The sequence below is a fragment of the Corvus cornix genome, chromosome 17 (genome assembly GCF_000738735.6).
Source record: "Corvus cornix cornix isolate S_Up_H32 chromosome 17, ASM73873v5, whole genome shotgun sequence".
NCBI classification, from domain to species: domain Eukaryota; kingdom Metazoa; phylum Chordata; class Aves; order Passeriformes; family Corvidae; genus Corvus; species Corvus cornix.
The window spans coordinates 5,949,937-5,968,231 of NC_046346.1; the positions used below are offsets into that span (position 1 = coordinate 5,949,937).

Here is an 18,295-nt window from a genome sequence, read left to right on the forward strand (position 1 = left end):
TCCTCCCCCGCCGCTGCCGGCGCAACACGGCGCGGCCGGAAGTCCCCTGCGGCACTTCCGGCGCGGCCGCGCGCGCCCGCCCCTCCCGCCCGCCGCCGCCAAGATGGCGGCGCCCGTGTCGCTGCAGGTGGAGTTCGGGTGAGCGCGGGCGGCGGCGGCGGCGGGGCCGGGGCCGGGCGGAGGGCAGGGCAGGGTAGGGCAGGGCCGAGCCGAGCCGAGCCGAGATGGGCCGCGATGGGCCAGCCCCTCGCTGAGGCGGCCGCGGCATTGCGGCGGGGCGGCTGCTGCGTGCGGCCTGGGAGGCCACTACGGGCGCGTCTGGGCCCGGACGCCACCGCCGCCACGGGGCTGCGGGCCGGGGTAGCGGCAGCGGCCGCCGCCGGGGAACCGGGCAATCAGGCATCGGCGGGAGGGGCCGGACACCGCCGGAGGGTGTCCGCAGCGTGGGGCCGGGCCGTCCTGCCCGTCTGTCCCGGGGCCTCGCTCCCGTCTCTCTGTGAGCGTCCTGTGCCAGGCCTTTCCTTTTCTTTCACCTCTTTCAACTTTTTGAGTTGTTTGGTTTTTTTAATTTTAATTATTAAAATTATTTATGAAAACCTCCCCTTCGTTTCTCGGCTTTTTTTTCCTCAGCATTGTCTGTGTGTGTGTTAGTGTGTGTACACGTGCCTGCCCTCACTGTGCTTTGTGTTTGAGCCGTGTCAGGTCTGTAAAGCTGCCAGGTTCTCACTCTGTAGCATTTCAGTTTCCAGGCCTTTGCTGCTGTAGTATCAGCATTGCTCATGCTCTGGCCCTGGGATCTTAAAGCATTTGCAGTGGAAGCTGTGCATATTTGTGGAAATACTAGTGTTATTTCGTTAAAGCCTCCTTTTAGCAGAAGCTAAAAGGCTGCTATTTATTCGCTTTTTCCCACCCTTTTACAAACACAGAAATGCCATAACCCTTTAAATACCCTTCTCCTTAAGAATCCTTTCCTCTATCTTTCCCGCTTCCAGCTGCAGCAACTCTCCTAATTTTCCCAGAAGAGTGAGATGCATTTTTGCTTTCCTTGGAAATGCATAAATGAGCTCTCTATGTAGGAACCACAGCTGAGTTCCCCACAGCTCGCTCTTTACAGAAGGACCTTATCTTGCAATCTACATTTCCCGCTGTAACAAAGCGTGACCTTGTTTTCATTACATGAAAAAATGTTTTTCATATAATTGTTATGACTTGTTCCTTCACATGAATCTCGGCTCATGTTAATAATCACTGCTTCAATTTTGAGATAACTATTTGTTGTGAGCTGGTGGAAGAACACCAACAGAGTGCTCTTTAGGAGAGTTGCTGCATATAAGTAATGCTGCCGAAGGCATAACAAGGGTTCTGTTGTGCTCTGCCATTGCAGAGCCAAGAAAACCTACTGTGGCATTTTTAGATACTGAATTTAAAGGAACTTAATATTGTCCGGAAATATCTTTGTTGATATTTAGGTGGGGATTGTTTGTTTTAAATATTTCTCTTTATTATGTTGGTTTCCAAGGGAGGAGAGGCACCAGTAAGTTCCCGGAAAGTAACTTCATAGGGAAATTTTTCTAAAGTAATCTGCATTTAAGTTGGAAGAACATTTTGCCACAATTATATGCCCTTGAAAAATGTGTTGGTCATTTTTCTACCTCAGCTTAATATTAAGTGAATTGAGTTTTTTAAGACTTCTCTGGTTGTTCGGACTTTGGCCAGTGTAGAATTCAGTCTAGAGTCAAAAGCTCACACTCTCTACTGCTGTGTCCTGTAACTTAAAGTAGCTTTTATGTTTATTATCCATGTCCCTACTCACTTGGTAGGAGTTTTATAATCTAAGACTGAGTTTGGCCTGTGGCCTCACAGCATCATGAAGAATGATTGATGTTGGTAAAGCTCAAGGTTTTCACAATTGTACTTTTTCCAGAACAGGAGTAGAGGTGAGGAGCTTGCTGAGGCTTCTAAGCTGTAGTTGCAAAAATTAATTACTCTTTTGAAGAGCCTAAAATTAGGTGCCTGGACCCAATTCAAATCCCATTCTTTTCCAGTGTGAGAACCATCTCCTTTACTTGCCACCCTCTGCATATCCTGCTCACGCTTGATCTCCTGTGCTTGCAGAGGCCGTCAGTTGTTATCTGAGGGCATTCCCTAATGTGTGTCAGAAGAGGGATGGACATCAGGTTGTTCAGTGGAGGAAGATTATGTATTTATTTATTTATATTTTACTTTGTTGTGGGCTATGCCCCACCTGTGCCCTGGAGAGAGGCCTGCTAAGGAGATTGCACAACCTCCCAGCAGAACTCCCCTGGAAAGACAACCACCTTTCGGTTACTGTGAGAAGAAGACAGACCCGGAATCCTCTGGGAGACCCTATGCAGATCCTTTGTAACCCATTGGCTTTTACACTCTGACACCCACCCCCTGTATCCCTGCAAGATCTATCCCCCTGCCCCTGTGAGACTGGAGAGAGCTCGTCCCTGGCCTCCCTTTCGCGGGGTACAGACTATGCCTCATACGGAACTGCTACACGGGCCTCTCATCTCTCTCCCTGGTCTGGCCTGGAGATTGCCTGTAGAGCAAGAGCTGAAATCATGAGCTGACAATCACTAAAGAGCTGACAGCCTCTGCACGGGCACTCCGGCTAGGGCTGAGGGAAGACACCGGCCCCGGGAAGACAGTTCCTCACGGGACCATCTCTCCGGACCGGTTACAGCTTCCCGGGTCTGAGCTACAAACCCCACATCAGCTGCCTCACTTTGTCACCCTCATCACTTGCTTCTCCCAGTCAAGTCTCTCTCTGGGACACTTTGTAGTCAGTAGATCAAGAAAGAGTTGCCAGGACTCTTGGGCTGCTGGTTCTGACTTGCTCTGTAACTTCATGTGAGTCATTTCTCCTCCACGTGGAAACTGGGGGAATATTTATTTCAGAAGAATGCTCAATTCTTGAGACTTCTGGCCAGCAGGTGTTAGGGGCGAGCAACGCTGGACGTGGTGTGGTGGCTGTAGTTTTGTTTGGGTGGAAGCAGTGCTGATGGCTGGAGAGGGAAGGCAGCACTGCACAGCGGTTTGGGAGCACATGGAGACAGGAACCATCCCCCCGTTCCATTGGGATGATGCCTGGCACCGTGGGGTTCTGGCCCACAGCAGAGCCTCCTCTCTGTGTTGGCGATAGGAGCTGGCAGCTTCCCCTGTGGACTTTTGGTTTGTGACAGGAAAAAAAAATACAAAGGGAATCCTGTGCTAAATATAGTCTGTGTCATTTGTTTTCTCTGTTGTGGCATCTATGTAAATCGCCTCTTTTGTGCTGCCTTCTTTTGACAGTAAAGCAAAATCTCAGTGGTTCATTGTTTTTATTTCAGAGGTGGTGCAGAACTCTTATTCGATGGTGTCAAAAAGCATCAGGTGACTTTGCCCTGTCAACCAGAGCCTTGTGAGTATCAAAACCTGTTGGATAACTTGACAGAGTAACAACAAATGAAACAAAGCTGGTTTGTACAGCACTTATAGTTGCCAACAAGGATCAAAGTATTTTAAAAGCTCTTTCAGACATGCCATGGATCAGGCAGCTTGGCAAACAGGGGTTAGTTCTCAAAGTCTGAGATCTTTCCTGTCCTCTAAGCACTTGTGAATCAAGTCCTTCCTTAAGACTTTTGCCTCCCTCCTGTTGGATAGACAACAGCCTCTGGATGTTTCCATCAAGTCTACGTTTGTCTTTCTTGGTACTTGAGACCACCAATAACCTCTTCTCTCCTCTGTTTTTTCCTGTCTGTTCTGAGGTTTCCAAGAGGCACATATATATGTGTGTGTGTGTGTGTTTAAGTAGGGTGTATAGATATGTGGGGGGATGTGTAGCAATGTAACATAAATGTTGTTTATCTATTCATTTGACTTTTCAAGTAAATATGATCATTTTAATATGAACTCTGCAGTTGAAAACAGTAAACCTGGTGCTCAAATAGGATGCTGGATATCCTACCCATGGCCTTCCCTGCAATAAAAAGTAGGACTTTAGTGTCCCAGGGATAAGCAGTCATAATTCCTGGTTTGCAATTTGGAATATCAATATTGAGCAGTGCTGCACTAATTCACTTACTTGTGTGCATACTTCAGTTGTAGTGTAATTTTGCCACAGATGTATTCTGAATTTTTCCAGCTAGATAGCACTGCTTTATGCTATTTGAGTGGGATTATAAACCAAAATAACACAAAATCATCAGGGAATGTTAACAACCAATATCTCATGAATGGCTGATATCATAATCGATGTGCTGGGAACCTCCAGGCCTGAAATCTTTTTGCTGTGCCTGGAAATAATTAGAGATTGGTAGAAGTGCTTTTGGTGCTTGGACATAAGTATGTGTAATTCAAATATAATAGGAATACTGAAATATTGTGTTATCTTGTGGTTAAGGACAGGAACTAAAGCTCCAGAAACATGACCTGATGACAATTTGCTTTGTGAGTTTAGTCATGTTGCTTAACTTTCCCCTGTTGCTAGTGATACTTTCATGTATCTCAAGAGAATTCAGCATTAAATTCCATCACTGTTAAAGCACTTAAGATCCTTAAATGAAAGGTAGTAAAGAAATGCTAAAATACTCATTTAGTTGGTTTATAAACTTGGGGGCTAGAGCATAATTTTCTTCAGTGCTCTGCAAATGTAAAATACCCAGTAACACCCATGGTTTTGGTGGTGTTCAAACCATGATCAGATGCTCAAGAAAAAGGGGTTATTACAGGAGATGTTTATTTCTGCCAGGGGAGGGGAGGGTATTAGTACCAAAGAGGGATCTTCCAGCCCGACGGTTGTCAGCGGTGCGGTTGTGTGTGGTCTGATCCATTCTCACTTGAAGCTGCTGGGAAGACTTCTGCAGCCTCAGTAAGATGTGTATTTATCCTAAGGGATAAATCTCTCCCTGAAGGTCTGTCTCAGCTTCAGGGTTCAAACTGATGATCTCCAGTGATTTGTTCCAGATTCAGCTAACACATTATTGCTCCCAGCTTTTCCTGCTGCCTTGTTTTCCAGGCGCTGCTATCCCTGTGACAAGAGAGGCAGAACTGACAGTGTACCCCCTTGTCAGCTCCCCTGGTTTGCTGCTGTCTTGTGCCTTGGGTGTCAGGGAGGTTTCATTTTGGGGCTGGTTGTGGATTGCAGCATCTGAGGAGCATAAACTGAGCTGTGAGGCAGCTGCTGTAGTGACATTTACACCCAGCACAGGGATGGGGCAGGCAGAGGTGGCCTGAATGTCTGACACTAAGGGATTGCTGGAAACACCCCTCATGATACTTCCAGAAGACAATTGTGTTCTAGTGGTGAGGAATCAATCGAATCATATCAGAAAATATGAATCTTCTTACAATTTTATGTTGTTCCTAATGCCATGTATTTCCTTTGTTCCCACTAAGAAATTTTAACTCCTATCTCTGGGTAAATAAAGATACACATAGCATGGTCCCTGCTGCCCTCATGCAACCAGAATTGCAATGATTAGAGAAATAAAACATTTCAGTTCTACTTGGCACATCCTGTTGCTTACCTTACCCTGAATGTCCATCACTGAATTCTCCAGGGAAAGACCTGTAGTATGAATACTGCTCGAAGACCTACACTTCTAACCCCATTTTAAGTGATTTCATTAGCTGCCAAGTTTTATTTTTGGCCATTTTGGCCTCTCTTACCTACTCTTCCTTTTTTCTAGGTTATTTTTGTCTTTGTCCTCCTTTTTGCAGAACAGTTGCTTCTCTCTGGGTTATTTGGTCCACCTATATTGTAATTGTTTAGGCATTTTTATAGATATCCTAGAAGTGAAGGGAGATGAAAAATTATATGAAGAAATACCTACAAATATTTACATGAATAAAACAAACTGTGCTCCATAGTTGGCAGGGGCAATCAGTGTCCTCTAAATGATAATGTTGCTTGAGTAGACTCTTTGTGTGGTCATTTCTTTTTTCCTGATAACAGGCACTAGGTGGAAAGTAGGTGGGTTTTGGATCATGTTAACTTCTTCAAGAAGATTTGATTCTCTGTCCTTTTCTGATGCCTGGAGATAGACTCCTGGAGGGATTGGGAAAGGCAGGAGCAAGGAAGCTGCAAATGGGACAAGAGCAAGCCACGAGAGGTACAGCCACGTGGCAGGACCTATTTTTATTATCCAAGGGGCATTTTGTATCCTGATGTCAGTTAAATAGCAGTTCTTTATTTCCAAAGTGGAGCTGTCTCAGCCTGCATTTTGGAGTTGCTGCCGAAGTGGGAACTTAGAAAGGTGTAGTGTATGTGCATAGGCAGCAGATTTACCTAATCCACACTGTGCAGGACTGTGTAATCTTGTGGAACTGTTGCAGAAAGAAGACCTCAAGTTAAACAAGAATCTTGTCCCAAATTTCTGGCTATTCTGATGATCTCACTGATAATGCTGTTAGAGGATCTAAAGGCATTATGCCCTGTTGGCTTCTTCTGCATAAAAACAGTGTGTGTGGGAGAAAGCAGCTGGGGGAATAACAATATTTGTCACATGGAGAGAGGATTAAATTGGCAGGGAAATCAACTTTATTTTCAAGCATCTAAGAGGCTATTAGAGACAATGGAGCATAAAAGAGAGAAACCCTAGATTAAAAACTGAAAATGTATTTGGCAGCGTCCTCCTGAAACAAGCCACAGTAATTTAACCAAGTGCTTCAGTAATCAAATAGATCATTGTGTGACTGCTCTGCAAGTGATGCTGGAGCTCCTTCCTCCATCTCGCTGGGACTCAACAGTGGTGGATTTGTCTTGGCCATGTGAGTTGCATGGATGCATGGAAGGGTAGGAAGTCACTGGCATTGTTTAACCCTTGTAGTCATTTTAGGTTTAGCTCAGCAGCATCATCTGTTGAAGAGTGTTTACAAAACCCCTCTGCTGTGTTGTCTTCTGGATGTTGTACCCAGAGGTTGGGGTTGTGTGTAAAGTCTCTGGCACTTGTGCTGCAGGCTGCTCAGCTGCTGTCACAGACCTTTGAGTTCCAATTTCTTCTGTGGCTTCAGTGGTGGGACTTGTGTTTTTGAAGCAGCAGTGACCAGTTTCAGCAGTGCTCGCTGGGACCTTCTAGGCTAATCAAGAATTCACACTGTGTTTTGGCACTTTACAAGTCTGGAAGGTTAAATTTTTAATCAGTGTGTTTTGGTAATTGTTTGTGGTTTCCCTTTACCGAAACTCTAGGGAAAAAAAGCCCACTGCCAATCAGATTTTTTTAAAGAGGAAAAATTAAAATAATATGCCAAGTGCTGCTTATGTTGAATCCCTATGGAGAAGAGCATGGTGTGCTCCTCGAGAGCTTTGCTTTCCAGGGGCCTTGTTCTGCACAGCATAGAGGACTGCTGGGGACTTGGAAGCATTCATCTTCTCGGAAAAGAGCCTGGGGATCTCAAGAGATCAGACTGATGTTACAGGCAGGGTGGCTTACAAAATACAGCTGGCACTGTGTTCAGAGCTGACTGGGGTGCTGGACCAAAACAACCTGTAAAATCCAGAGTAGCACTTGGTGTTGGCTGTCGGTACCTAGCACTAGTACCTAGTGCTATTGCTGGGTAGTACATCCTAGTTGAGTCATTAATATTCTGGCATGATTTTATTGCTCTGTTTATTATTCCTAACATTTTAAAACTTGCTCCGAAGAAAGAATAAAAATATATTTGCTAATATAGGGCCTTATAAGGAGAATGGTAAAAAAACCCCCATAGATCTATGGAACTTCATGCAGTCAAATCTTTTTAATCACAGTGTGTGTTACTTGCAGCTCTCAAAGGACTTGGGTTATTCCCCTCTTCGTGCATCCCACTCCTGCATCTCTTTTAGGCAGGAAATTACAGACTTGGTGGCAAGGGAAGGGGCCTCAGTGGGTAATGCAGGGTGGGAGCTCAGGCTGGGCCAGCTTAGCCCTGGACCTGCTGCCAGCAGTCGGGGTGCGCAGTGTTTGCAGCATCAGAGCTGTTCTGATGCTGCAGCACTGCCAGCGTCGCGATTGAGTGGTTCCTGGTGTGGGGCTCAGCCCCAGGTCCCTGCCCCAGCGAGGCTGCGGCTCCCTTTAGAGGCAGCAGGGAAATAAACGCTTGTCCTCACAGGAGCAGTCCCATCACCCTCCTGGGAGGCCGTGGAGCAGAGTTACCGGATCAGCTCATCCCAACTCATTGTGGAAGGAGCTTCCCAGGCACTGGGAAACCAGCTCTTGTGTGTGACCAAATCCCTGGGATAACAAAGCCTGGCTGTTACACCCTCCTTCCCAGCCGCTGTATTGCAGTGCGGACACCTAGCAGGACACCCTCTGTCCCACCCCCCTCCGCTCCCTCTTTTCTCTTGGTGGGATTTGCTGTGCTGACAGCGCTGTTCAGAGGGTGGCAGCGGAGCAGGGCTGGGGAGGAGGATCCGGGCCCTTTAAACCGCTTAGCATGCGGTTCACACGGCTCCGGGCCAGCTGTTCCTTTCTCCTCCTGCCCTCACTCGCAGGAGTTGTTTGCTGAGCTCAGAGCTCCTGTGCAAAATTGCTTTTCAAAAGAGCCACTTTCTGCTTAATTAAACAATGAGCCCCGTCCCTCTGCACATCTGTAAAGCTCCCTCCGCAGCCCCTTTATCCCACAAACTGCTCCATTCTTACCTCCATTCACTTGTAAATCTTACCCCCCCTCCTCCTCCACCCTGATCATCTCACTGGCCCTTTCTTTTTCCCTTTCAAGTAAGACTGAGGGGCTTGGACTATCTGTGGGGGTGGCTGGGTTGGGTGGACAGGAATCGGTTTAATGGTGCTTGGCCCTGTATGAAAGTCTAATAATAGCAAAGCAGATCTGAGCCCAAAAGTGAGAGGCGATTTCTGTATTTAGAGGAATAAAATCATGGCAATTTCCTGAGCTGAGCTGAGACACTGACTCATCCAGCAGCCAGAGGGGACACAGCCACCAGCCAGGCTGGGAGGGGGCAAGGAGTTGACTTCAAGGCATTTTCTGATCCAGCTGGCAGTGCCAGGGAGAGCCCAGCCCAGGGAATTCCCTCGGCCAGGCTGGCTGCATGCAGAGCAGTGCCAGGCTGCCAGGGAATCCCTCCCCACTCTGGCAGGAGCAGCCACCTTCCTCTGTGGTCCAGGGTTGCACATCAGCTCTGTGTAGTCTCTTTAATAGCAATAAGGTTTTCCTTTTTAGCCCTCGGTGCCTGTGCACACACCCAAAACTCAGAAACCAGGAAAATAGGAGAGAAGGGAAATTTCAGTTTGCTGGGTTTTGGCAAAGCTTTACACTGATGATTAGTAATGCATTCTCTGAATTGTCTTGCTGAGAGCTTAAAAAAAAATTAACCAGTAACATCCAAGGTTAAACAGGATAAATGAATGGAAAAGTGATGAGGTGGGATATCTCCTTTATCATTGGGAAGGACAGATTATAGCCAGCATGATGCATTATCATCTAGCATAGATTGATAGGGAGGAATGAAGAAATGGGAGTTTAGTGCATTAGCAGAAGATTCCTGACTGCAAAAACTATTAGACCATGGCACAGTCTCCTTGGGGTTTGGTTGCAGGTCTACAGTGCTCAAGCCTCTTAAAATCAGAGCAGACAAGGCTCAGGATGGTCTTTTGTTGAGAATAATTCTGCGCTGGCAGAGGATAAAATCAGAGGACCTGTTAAGGAGATGGTTTTTTTAATGTCTGCGATCCCCAGGCTGGTACTTCACTGCTGGGGCAATAGTCTTTGAGGCTCTCTCAGCTCCTTCCTTTGACAATTTTGAACGAGAGGCAAGACTCTGGTCCAGCACTAGTGATCTGTGATCCTAATTAAAAGAGACAGTTTGGTGCACTGGCATTTATTGGGAGGCCTGAACTGACAATAGTGTTGGGTGTTACAGGATTAGATGCCCTGACTTTGGAAATGAGTAGGGATTAGGTTTACCCTGAGAATCAGCTCAAAGCTGCTTTATTTGTCATGGGAGCTGATGGATCTGGAGATTTGCTGCTGGCTAGCAGTGGGATTGGAGATCCCTTGAACTTGTATTCTCTGACCAGCAATCTGTGGGGAGTGGAAGATCCCAAGCAGCTCCTCTCCAGTTCATAAGCATTGTGATTAAAACCTCAGGGCTGAGAATTGCTGGGTGATAGCTGGGATCTGAGTCCTCACTGCTAGCAGGAAGGCTATGAAAGATCTCTGTGATCCATTCCCATTTTGTGGACACAAGAAAATTAGGAAGAGCATTGCTCTTCTAGATGAGAAGCAAGAAAAAGACGTCTTAAAGCAGTTAAAAATTACAGAAGCCAAGACCTTGGTGTTCGTTTGTAGCAGACAAGAACAGATGAGAGCAACAATTGCAATTCTCTTATGCCTGGCTGTAGTTACCCCCTAATTTCTTCCCTAGTACTTAAATCACTGCCCATTCCAGTGTGTGGCAGGATTGGCTTGTGCACTTGTCAGAGAAAATGGATTTTGCTCTTGCTGCAAAATTTGCCTGGCTGCTCACTCTGCATAGTACCAAATCCATTTGCCTGTGACTCCATTTATATCAGCTATTCCGGGTCTTCTTCTGCAGTTTATGGCACACCATGGTCTGCTTCAGAGAGTGATTTGCATATCAGATGGGAGGCTGGAGGAGTTGGAAGGATCCCTTAGGTCTAGTTTTGAACTCTTTTAGAGAGCAGGTTCCTGGAGGGTCCTTGGATCCTAAAGCAAAGAGTAGTCATGCACCTGGAAGAGCAGCAGGTATTGGGAGCTGGTTTGTCTGTTTTAAAAACAAGCTTCTTAAGCAGGGAAGGGGGCATACTTGTTTTTCCATATATTTCCATGCAGGCAGGGGGAATAATGGCAGAGGAGCGGCAGGGAAGGGGCTTTGTCATGGTTACAGGCCGGTGGCTGAGAATGTGGGTGGAGCAGCGCTCGTCCAGAGTTAGTGACCTCAGCAAATTGGAGCTCAGCCATGGTCAGTATGATAAATGATCTTATTCTGGGTCAAAGAAATGGTACCCCACAGGGAGGTGTCCGCAAGGCGGCCCAGGAAAGTGCCGTGTTCCTGCAGCACTGACCCCTTAGTGACCAGTGCCACATATATCTTATTTACTGCAGACCAGAAGGGAATTTTCCATGGTTCAGCCTTTATAGGGTTCCCCTATTTCCCTGAAATAATCTCTCAGTTCTGCAGAAAAGGCAAGAAAATGAGTGTAATTACACCTTTTGAGTGCCCTTCGAGGCTTTGTGCAAGTTTGTATGTGGATTTTAAGGCAGGGGACACAGAGGTGTCTGGTCCTTGCATGTGTGCGTGAATCTATGAGCGACCTGTGCAGCTCCCTGGGAGCCAAGGGCTGTGTGTCCGTGTCAACTGGTATCAGGGTTACACAAAATCCTTCCATATTTCTGCACCTTTATCAGTTCACTGTGAGATCCTTCTAGTGCAACACCCAGCTTGGTGTTTCTTATTCGAGGCACCTGGTTTCTCTCTGCACACAGTGAGTGCCTTCTTTTCTGAGTTGTCACTGATGGATCTGTCAGGCCCAGGAAGTTTTATTGAGCTCGGAAAGATCTATGGATTTCAGCCCTGCTTTCGAGGGTGCAAATGAACCCAGGCAGTGCTAAAATGGAGTATTAGATGCATTTCTGTTGCAGGGGAAGCTCAGCAGATTCTTCATGAAGGAACAGTTGGGGCAATGCAGAAGGCCAGGCCTTGGAGGATTCGCAGGAAGACAGAGCAGGCCGTGCAGTTCTGCAGTTCTCTGCCACAACCAGGAGTGTTTGTGGTGCAGCTGGACTGAACAGGAGCTGAGGCCATTGGGTTTTGCGTGCATTCACTGCAGTTCCTGCATCCCATCCTCTTGTGTGACAAGGCAATGACTTTGTGTCACTGCAAGCACACATCTCGTTTCCCTGAGCGCTGTGTTTCGCTGGGTGATTGGTTTTCTGCATATATTGTGGGCTTGAGCTCCCATCTGTGCACTTGAACTAAGCAGTTTTCTCAAACATTTGCCGGTTTTTCTTTTTTTTAATTAACTTTAGATTATTTTTTTCTGAGAATTTGGAGACTGTTGATGTACTGTTAGTACAGGCAGCAGAAGCTGTCTCTGTGTAGAAATAGGACAGGGATTTCCTACTATGTGCTTCAGTTCCTTCTTTGCACTTTGAGAATATTTCCGCTTCCTTGGCTGCTTCAGTCTTGCTTCTCCTCTGATGCTGCCAATGGTGAGGACAGTTAATGAGAATTAAGAGTGCACTTTTTGATGTGATATTTGTTTGCTGTGAGTGAAATGGAGCAGGCTACCAAAACGATTTCAGTAAGACCATGCAGCAGTGATAAAAATATATCATTACTGGGGTGAGCTGGGCTTGAGTTGGTGATGCTGGAGCAAAATGCTGTATTGTCTCAGCTCTCACCTGAACCTCCCTCCAGAGCCAAAATGCACAGCGGGTTTTGCAGCCAAATGACAGCACCTGTAGTACAACTGTGCTCCTGCCAAATCAGATGCCTCTGTTCTGTGAGGGGGCCAGCTTCAAACCAACACGAGTGTGAAATCGCTGCATTGTAATGATGGTTTAACTTGTCAGCAGATGTGGTGCCTGACCAGGCTGAGATTTTTTCCTTCTTTATATGTCATCTGTAGAGAACCTGCTATTTGCATAGCAAATCCTTGGCCCAGGGCACTGGAAACATGTTAGACCCGTAGCATAGTATCAGAAAAAAAAAGTCTTGGGAACACTGCATGTGTCAGCTCTAAGAGATAAGCAGTTGTGCTATAATTTACCTCTTACTATTTCCATCATGAGAACACAGACTCCTGACCTGTTGATCAAGACTGCTGTTTGAGGCACTGAGCTGCAAGATGGCTTCTCCACAGACCACTTGCAATGGAAGTAATCTTGTTCCTTTTCGGTATATTACTTGTGGGAGATAGTTTTGGTGTGGCTATGGTCATCTGTCATCCTTTATAATTGATTTGTTCTAGTATTATTGGTGTATAGGACATAGAGAAATGAAGGTGGGTGAAAAAATTCAATGCTGATAAAGCAGATGAAAGTATTATGTCTTAAAGTTGGCTGTGGAGAAAGGATCTTAATTTTTGTACCTTTGGAGTGGGCAAGCTCCAGGCATGCACAGGGGTGTCTGGGTTTTTTTCCTACTGCTTGAATTCTTCAGTATGTATGTACGTGACTTCTGGGTAGGAGTAAATGAATGTAGGCTCAGGTGGGGCTGAAAATAACATTTATTATGGAAGGAGATGGGGCGAGGGAGTCTTCCAGCTCAGCCTCGAATAAATCAGTCCTCTCGCCCCTCCGTCCAGGCTGCTTCTAGGTGGCTGCCTTTTATCCAGCTGGTGCAGCGTGTTTCTGTTTAAATGGTGTCTCCTGAAAGGCCCCAGAGGAAAGGGCTGCTTATTCCATGCAAGGAGAATGGTATATGGCACAGCTCATTGTTGTGTGCCTGCTGCAAGTGCATAAATATGAAACAGCTCGCGGGTGATGCTGCGATGGGGCTGGTGTCCCCTTCACACCCCCCTCCCTCTCCTGAAGGCTCCTGTCCATCTTCCTTCCTTTACAGCTTTCATTTATTGGTGATGGAGAGCAGGAGCTGTTTGGGTGTGAGATTCTGAGGGCTTGACGTTGCAGCAGCATTTTTCAGGGGAAGGTGAATGTGGTTAACTCTTGTTTTCTGATGGCTGACCGACCTCTATGGTGCACATGTGTGTGTGTATGTATGTATGTGTAAATACACACACCTTCTTAGTGGGGCTCCCTCTACCTGGTGCATGTTACTAGGAAGGAGGCAGAAAATGGTCTATTTTGTTCTTTTAACTACATATCATTACAAGGGAGCCATGGGTTGGCCCCGGGCAGGTGATCCGGCCCACCAGGCAGTTTTGAGGCACAAAGTAGCTCCTTTTGCCCAGATCAGAGTGATCCAGTGCTCGAAGGCAGCAATACCTGTTGTGCTCCAGGAAGCCCCATGGTGGCATTGGGGTGTTGGAATCAGAGTGCTGGTTTGGAGGCACCAGTGCTGTGGGAAAGCAGGGGGAACAGAGGGAATCTCAGAGCATCCCCCTCCCCCTTTCCCCAGGAGAAGAGGCCCCCATCTGCTGCAGATGGACATATCCCCATTGCCTAGTTGATGTGCACCTGCCTACACCAGGGCTGTTCATCCTGAGTGTGACAGAAGCAATGAGGGTGACGTTATTTGGAAGAACCCCATTTTGGCTCTGGGTAACATCCATGATCCCATAAAACCCTGTGGTAAGGCTTGGGCTGAGTCAAGCCATTACAAATGCATTTATTATTGCTGGTCATGAAGCAAACACATGGGGAGTTTACAATACACAGAGTGAATTTAGCTCAGAGAAGCATGTGTGGAAAGGTTCCTCATGACTATGGTGAGCTTACTTGACATAAGAAACCCATCCTGCCATCCCAGCTCCTCTTGGAGCGGGACTCCAGCCCTCACTGTTGGATTTGTGCCTTCAGAAAGCTTCCTTGCTTCTTGAAAACAAACAAAACTCTTTGGGGGCTTTCAAAGAGCTGTATAAAGGAGCCCCGGGAGAATAACTGATTGTGGATTCGGAATGATGAAGTGGTTTGTGGAACAGTGAAACATAGAGGCAAATGCAGCAGAGCTCCACTTTGCAATTTGTCAGCTTCTCTAAACCCTGTAACGGATTGTTCCCCCCCTCTGTCTCTTCTCACCTCTCCAATAGGAAATTAACTGATGCTATCACTAAAGAAATTGTTTTTGCCTCACAAAGTAAAATTGATACTATAAAAACCCGCCAGCAGTGTCTCCTCCTCCTTTTACATGAAGACAAATCCTTCCTGTCACCTACTGAAATGGAAAGATAAAGGCTGAGCTTTAATAAAGAAGCTCTAAGCATAAAGTGTAGAAGGAGGGAGCAGGCACAGCATGGGGAACACTCCACAGCTGCAGGTGTGATGCTGAGGGATGCTGTAAGTGTCCAAAATGCAACCTTGGGCCCCAGAGCTCCCAATGTCTCCAGGAGTTTGTGCTGGTTTTGGTGCAAAAGTGTCTGTCTTTACTCTGTTCAGGTTCTTAGGCTTGCTTGTTTGGACTTTTAAAATCTAATTAAACACACGGAGAATTAGACATAATTTGTTGGGTTACAAGATAATGCACAGGATATGGGATGTGTCAAAGAGACCCGAACATCGGGAATCCGCTGCCAGATTGGTGCTTCAGCAGGAGCTGCATTCATTCTTTGTGGGATGACTTTTCTGTGGGAAAGCTCTTCTGCCAAACCATAGGGACAGGACTGTCTGTGGGTTTCTTCGCAGCTCTCCCCATCCATCCTGCATGTTATTCATCTGCTCTTTCATGGATAAACAATCACTTTGCTCTGGCATCACCTGGAGCCATCAGCTACTTTGTAAACCCTGTCCTTCCTTCTTCCAGGGGATATCAGAAACCTGCTTAAGTGGATCAAACACAATCTGTTGAAAGAGCGACCAGAATTATTTATGCAAGGGGAATCTGTGTAAGTACAACTGTTACAAATTCTCCATGTGTTTCTCTGTTGATCCCCACAGTTTGGGGGATTTTTCCACTGGTGGGGGGATTTCCTCTTGAGAAAGTCAGTGACCATGAAAACACAGAATTTGCTGAAGTGGTAATGGGAGGTATCTCATCCAGACCTTCCACTGTCCACAGAGAGCATCTTTTGCAGCCCTTACCCCAAATCTTTAAACCTTAAACATGAAGCAAGGCCATTTATACTTCATTATCACTTGGAACAGAGTAGCACCTGTATCCTCAATTCCAGGAGTTTTAGCAGGTCTGTCTGTTCCCTGCTGACATCACTGGGACTGAAGCAGTCATTCTGAGAAATGCCAACAAATACTTCTTCTGGGAAATGTATTTTTATTATCAAAATGGGGCCAGCCTCGTGGAGGGGGGGTTGGAAAAAAAAAAAAAAAAGAAGGCAAGAGAAATGGAGCAGAGTGAGCTGTGCAAGCCGTCCCTGACTGCGGGGTGGCGCTGGGGGTGTTTAACATTCGTCACGGATCTTTGTGAGCTGAAGTGTGTGCCAGGTCCCCTGGTAACAGGAGAGACAATTGCAGGACACTGAAGATCAAAGAGGGGGAATCCCTTTGCTCAGAATCAGGAGCTTGGAGTGGATCCCAGGTGTTTAGTGCCTCTGGAAGGGGCACCGGAATGGCTTTCCCTGCCTTCACATTGAGCTCTCTGCACTCGACTGTCATGCGTGGGTTTTAATTACCTGGCTTTTCTGCATCATACGGAAATGCAGTCATCCTGGAGCATCCTCGGGAATGGTGCCTTTTCATTCAAATGAGCTTTGGGATTGCTCCTGCGTCCCCTTTATTTGATCTAGAAAGGGCACAGACTGTACCTGTTTCCACCTCCATGCTAGGATCCCTTTTTTGGCTTTATAGGCAGTCAGCTTGTGATGTGTGCTGTGACATTCCTTGTTCTTAACTATTTGTGGAGCTTTTTAGCAGTCCTGTATCCTAATTATTTCTCTCTATTCTGCAGGAGGCCAGGAATTTTGGTGCTCATCAACGAGGCAGACTGGGAGCTAATGGTCTGTACTCCTTCCGTTTGACTTTCTTTGTTGAAAATATTGCTCTCTGTGTTCTTTGGTTGCTCTCACAGAAGCTATTTCTGATTCTTGCCCCAAGTGAAGCGTCTCATACTTGAGGGGGAAGGGGCAGGCTGGAATCTATCTCCTGTACTGTAGCTGTTCAAAAGCCTGGAGCCTCCCTCTAACCTGCTGAGTCTCATCAGCCAGCCAGGGTCTGAAAAGAGATCACCCTTTTTCCCTGGTCTCTGGCACTGGGTTTTGCACCTCTGGCTGCTGGCAGGTACCCCCACATGTGGGGTGACAGCATGGGGGGCACCTGGGACCTTCAGGCCCCACACAGAACCACTTCCCCTGAAGTCAAGTGGTGCCTGGCAGGTAAAGGCCACAGGGAGATTTCAACTCAAGCAGGCACCTGGTAAATGTCTTCCTTTCTCAGCCCACTGTTGTGCTCAGACAACAAACAGCCCCTTGCCATTTCCCTGCCTCAGGCAACCACCTGTTCTGTCAAAACCCTGGTCCAGAAAGCGCTGTGGGGTATGAGCGTCAGCACCATGGCTGATCTCTCACCTTTGCTTCTGTTATGATGAAAACATCGGTCTGTCCCCTTCTTCTGCTCTCCCTAATACTCACCATCTTTTTATGAGCTGTTTTCTCTTTGTAGCTTGTATTTGGAAATGACATTTAAGCAATTTTTCATTTTTTTTCTTGGCCTGCAGGGTGAGCTGGATTATAAACTCCAGGACCAGGATAATGTGCTTTTCATCTCAACATTGCACGGCGGGTGAACTCCTGAAAAAACAAGAGGATGTAAATCCAAATCCCCGGGAAAAAAAAATCTAAACAAAAACCTTAACCCACCCAAACCTCTCTTGAACTGCCTGTGTCCAGTCTCTGCATCTTCCCGCTGCGTTCACTTGTTCTAGACATCCAAATAAAGCCCCGCCAGCCTGCGGCCTTCTGTCCACCATAACAGCATCCATCTTTTGGTCCTCATTTCACCTCTCCTGACTGCACTTCCAGGTACCCTAACAAGCAGAGAGCACCTCAGCATGTGGGACTTGTTTTTCTCTGACAGGAGGAAGAGAGATGCTGAACCCTGAGTAGGATAACATGTCTTAACAGGCAGTGAGGTGTTCTGGAGGAGTTGTACCTGTTTTGGGGGAAGGCTGGGGTGCCTCTGCCTTGGTGCTGGGAACCAGGATTCTTTTAACACGATGCTTAATGTTGGTGTGGTCTCTGCACCAGCCACGGGAAGGGTGAGAAAGTGCAGGGAAACAAAAGGTGGCTTGACTAGCTTTTCCTTGGGGGTAGCAACATGACAGCTCCAGAGCTCTCAGAAGTGACTTTCCACTTGTCATGATATTTATTTATGGGAAGCAGGAGAGAAATAGGCTTTTTTGGTTTTGTATTTCTGATCCCTCATGCTGCTTTCATACCGGAGCTGAGGCAGGGTGAAGTACTGGCCCATGAATAACGTCAATTTATAATGATTTGGTTGGAGGGGAAACAAACCCTCACCCGGCCTGAGACAGCACAGAGTGATCAGGGCAGCAAATGATCTTTCTGTCACCATGATAGACAGAATTGATCGGGCTGCACTGCATTCTGTGCAGGTGGGAGCTGCAGCCTGGCTGGGGAAGGGCTGGGGCTGGCGATGCACAGTTAGAAGTGCCAAGACCTGAGAAAGTCAGTGGCTTTTAACCCTTTCTGTCAGTGGGAGGGAGAGGCTTCTTGCTGCATGCCCTGAGGAAGTCCTGTGA

The 18,295-nt window shown here is 46.9% G+C and overlaps 1 protein-coding gene and 1 long non-coding RNA gene across 2 annotated transcripts; one reads left to right on the forward strand and one right to left on the reverse strand.

Annotated features, from left to right (window-relative positions):
• Positions 1-43: 43 nt before the first annotated feature.
• URM1 (ubiquitin related modifier 1) lies at positions 44-17,505 on the forward strand. The gene is made up of 5 exons (XM_039561421.1): positions 44-138; positions 3,357-3,427; positions 15,389-15,470; positions 16,487-16,535; positions 17,252-17,505. Exons 1-5 carry the CDS (start codon positions 104-106, stop codon positions 17,318-17,320), a joined length of 306 nt encoding a protein of 101 aa, XP_039417355.1. The 5' UTR covers positions 44-103; the 3' UTR covers positions 17,321-17,505.
• On the reverse strand, positions 15,831-17,263 carry LOC120410888. Its single transcript, XR_005603219.1, has 2 exons — positions 17,166-17,263; positions 15,831-16,321 (listed from the first exon to the last, which is right to left on the reverse strand). It is a non-coding gene; the product is annotated as an uncharacterized LOC120410888 (long non-coding RNA).
• Positions 17,506-18,295: the final 790 nt, after the last annotated feature.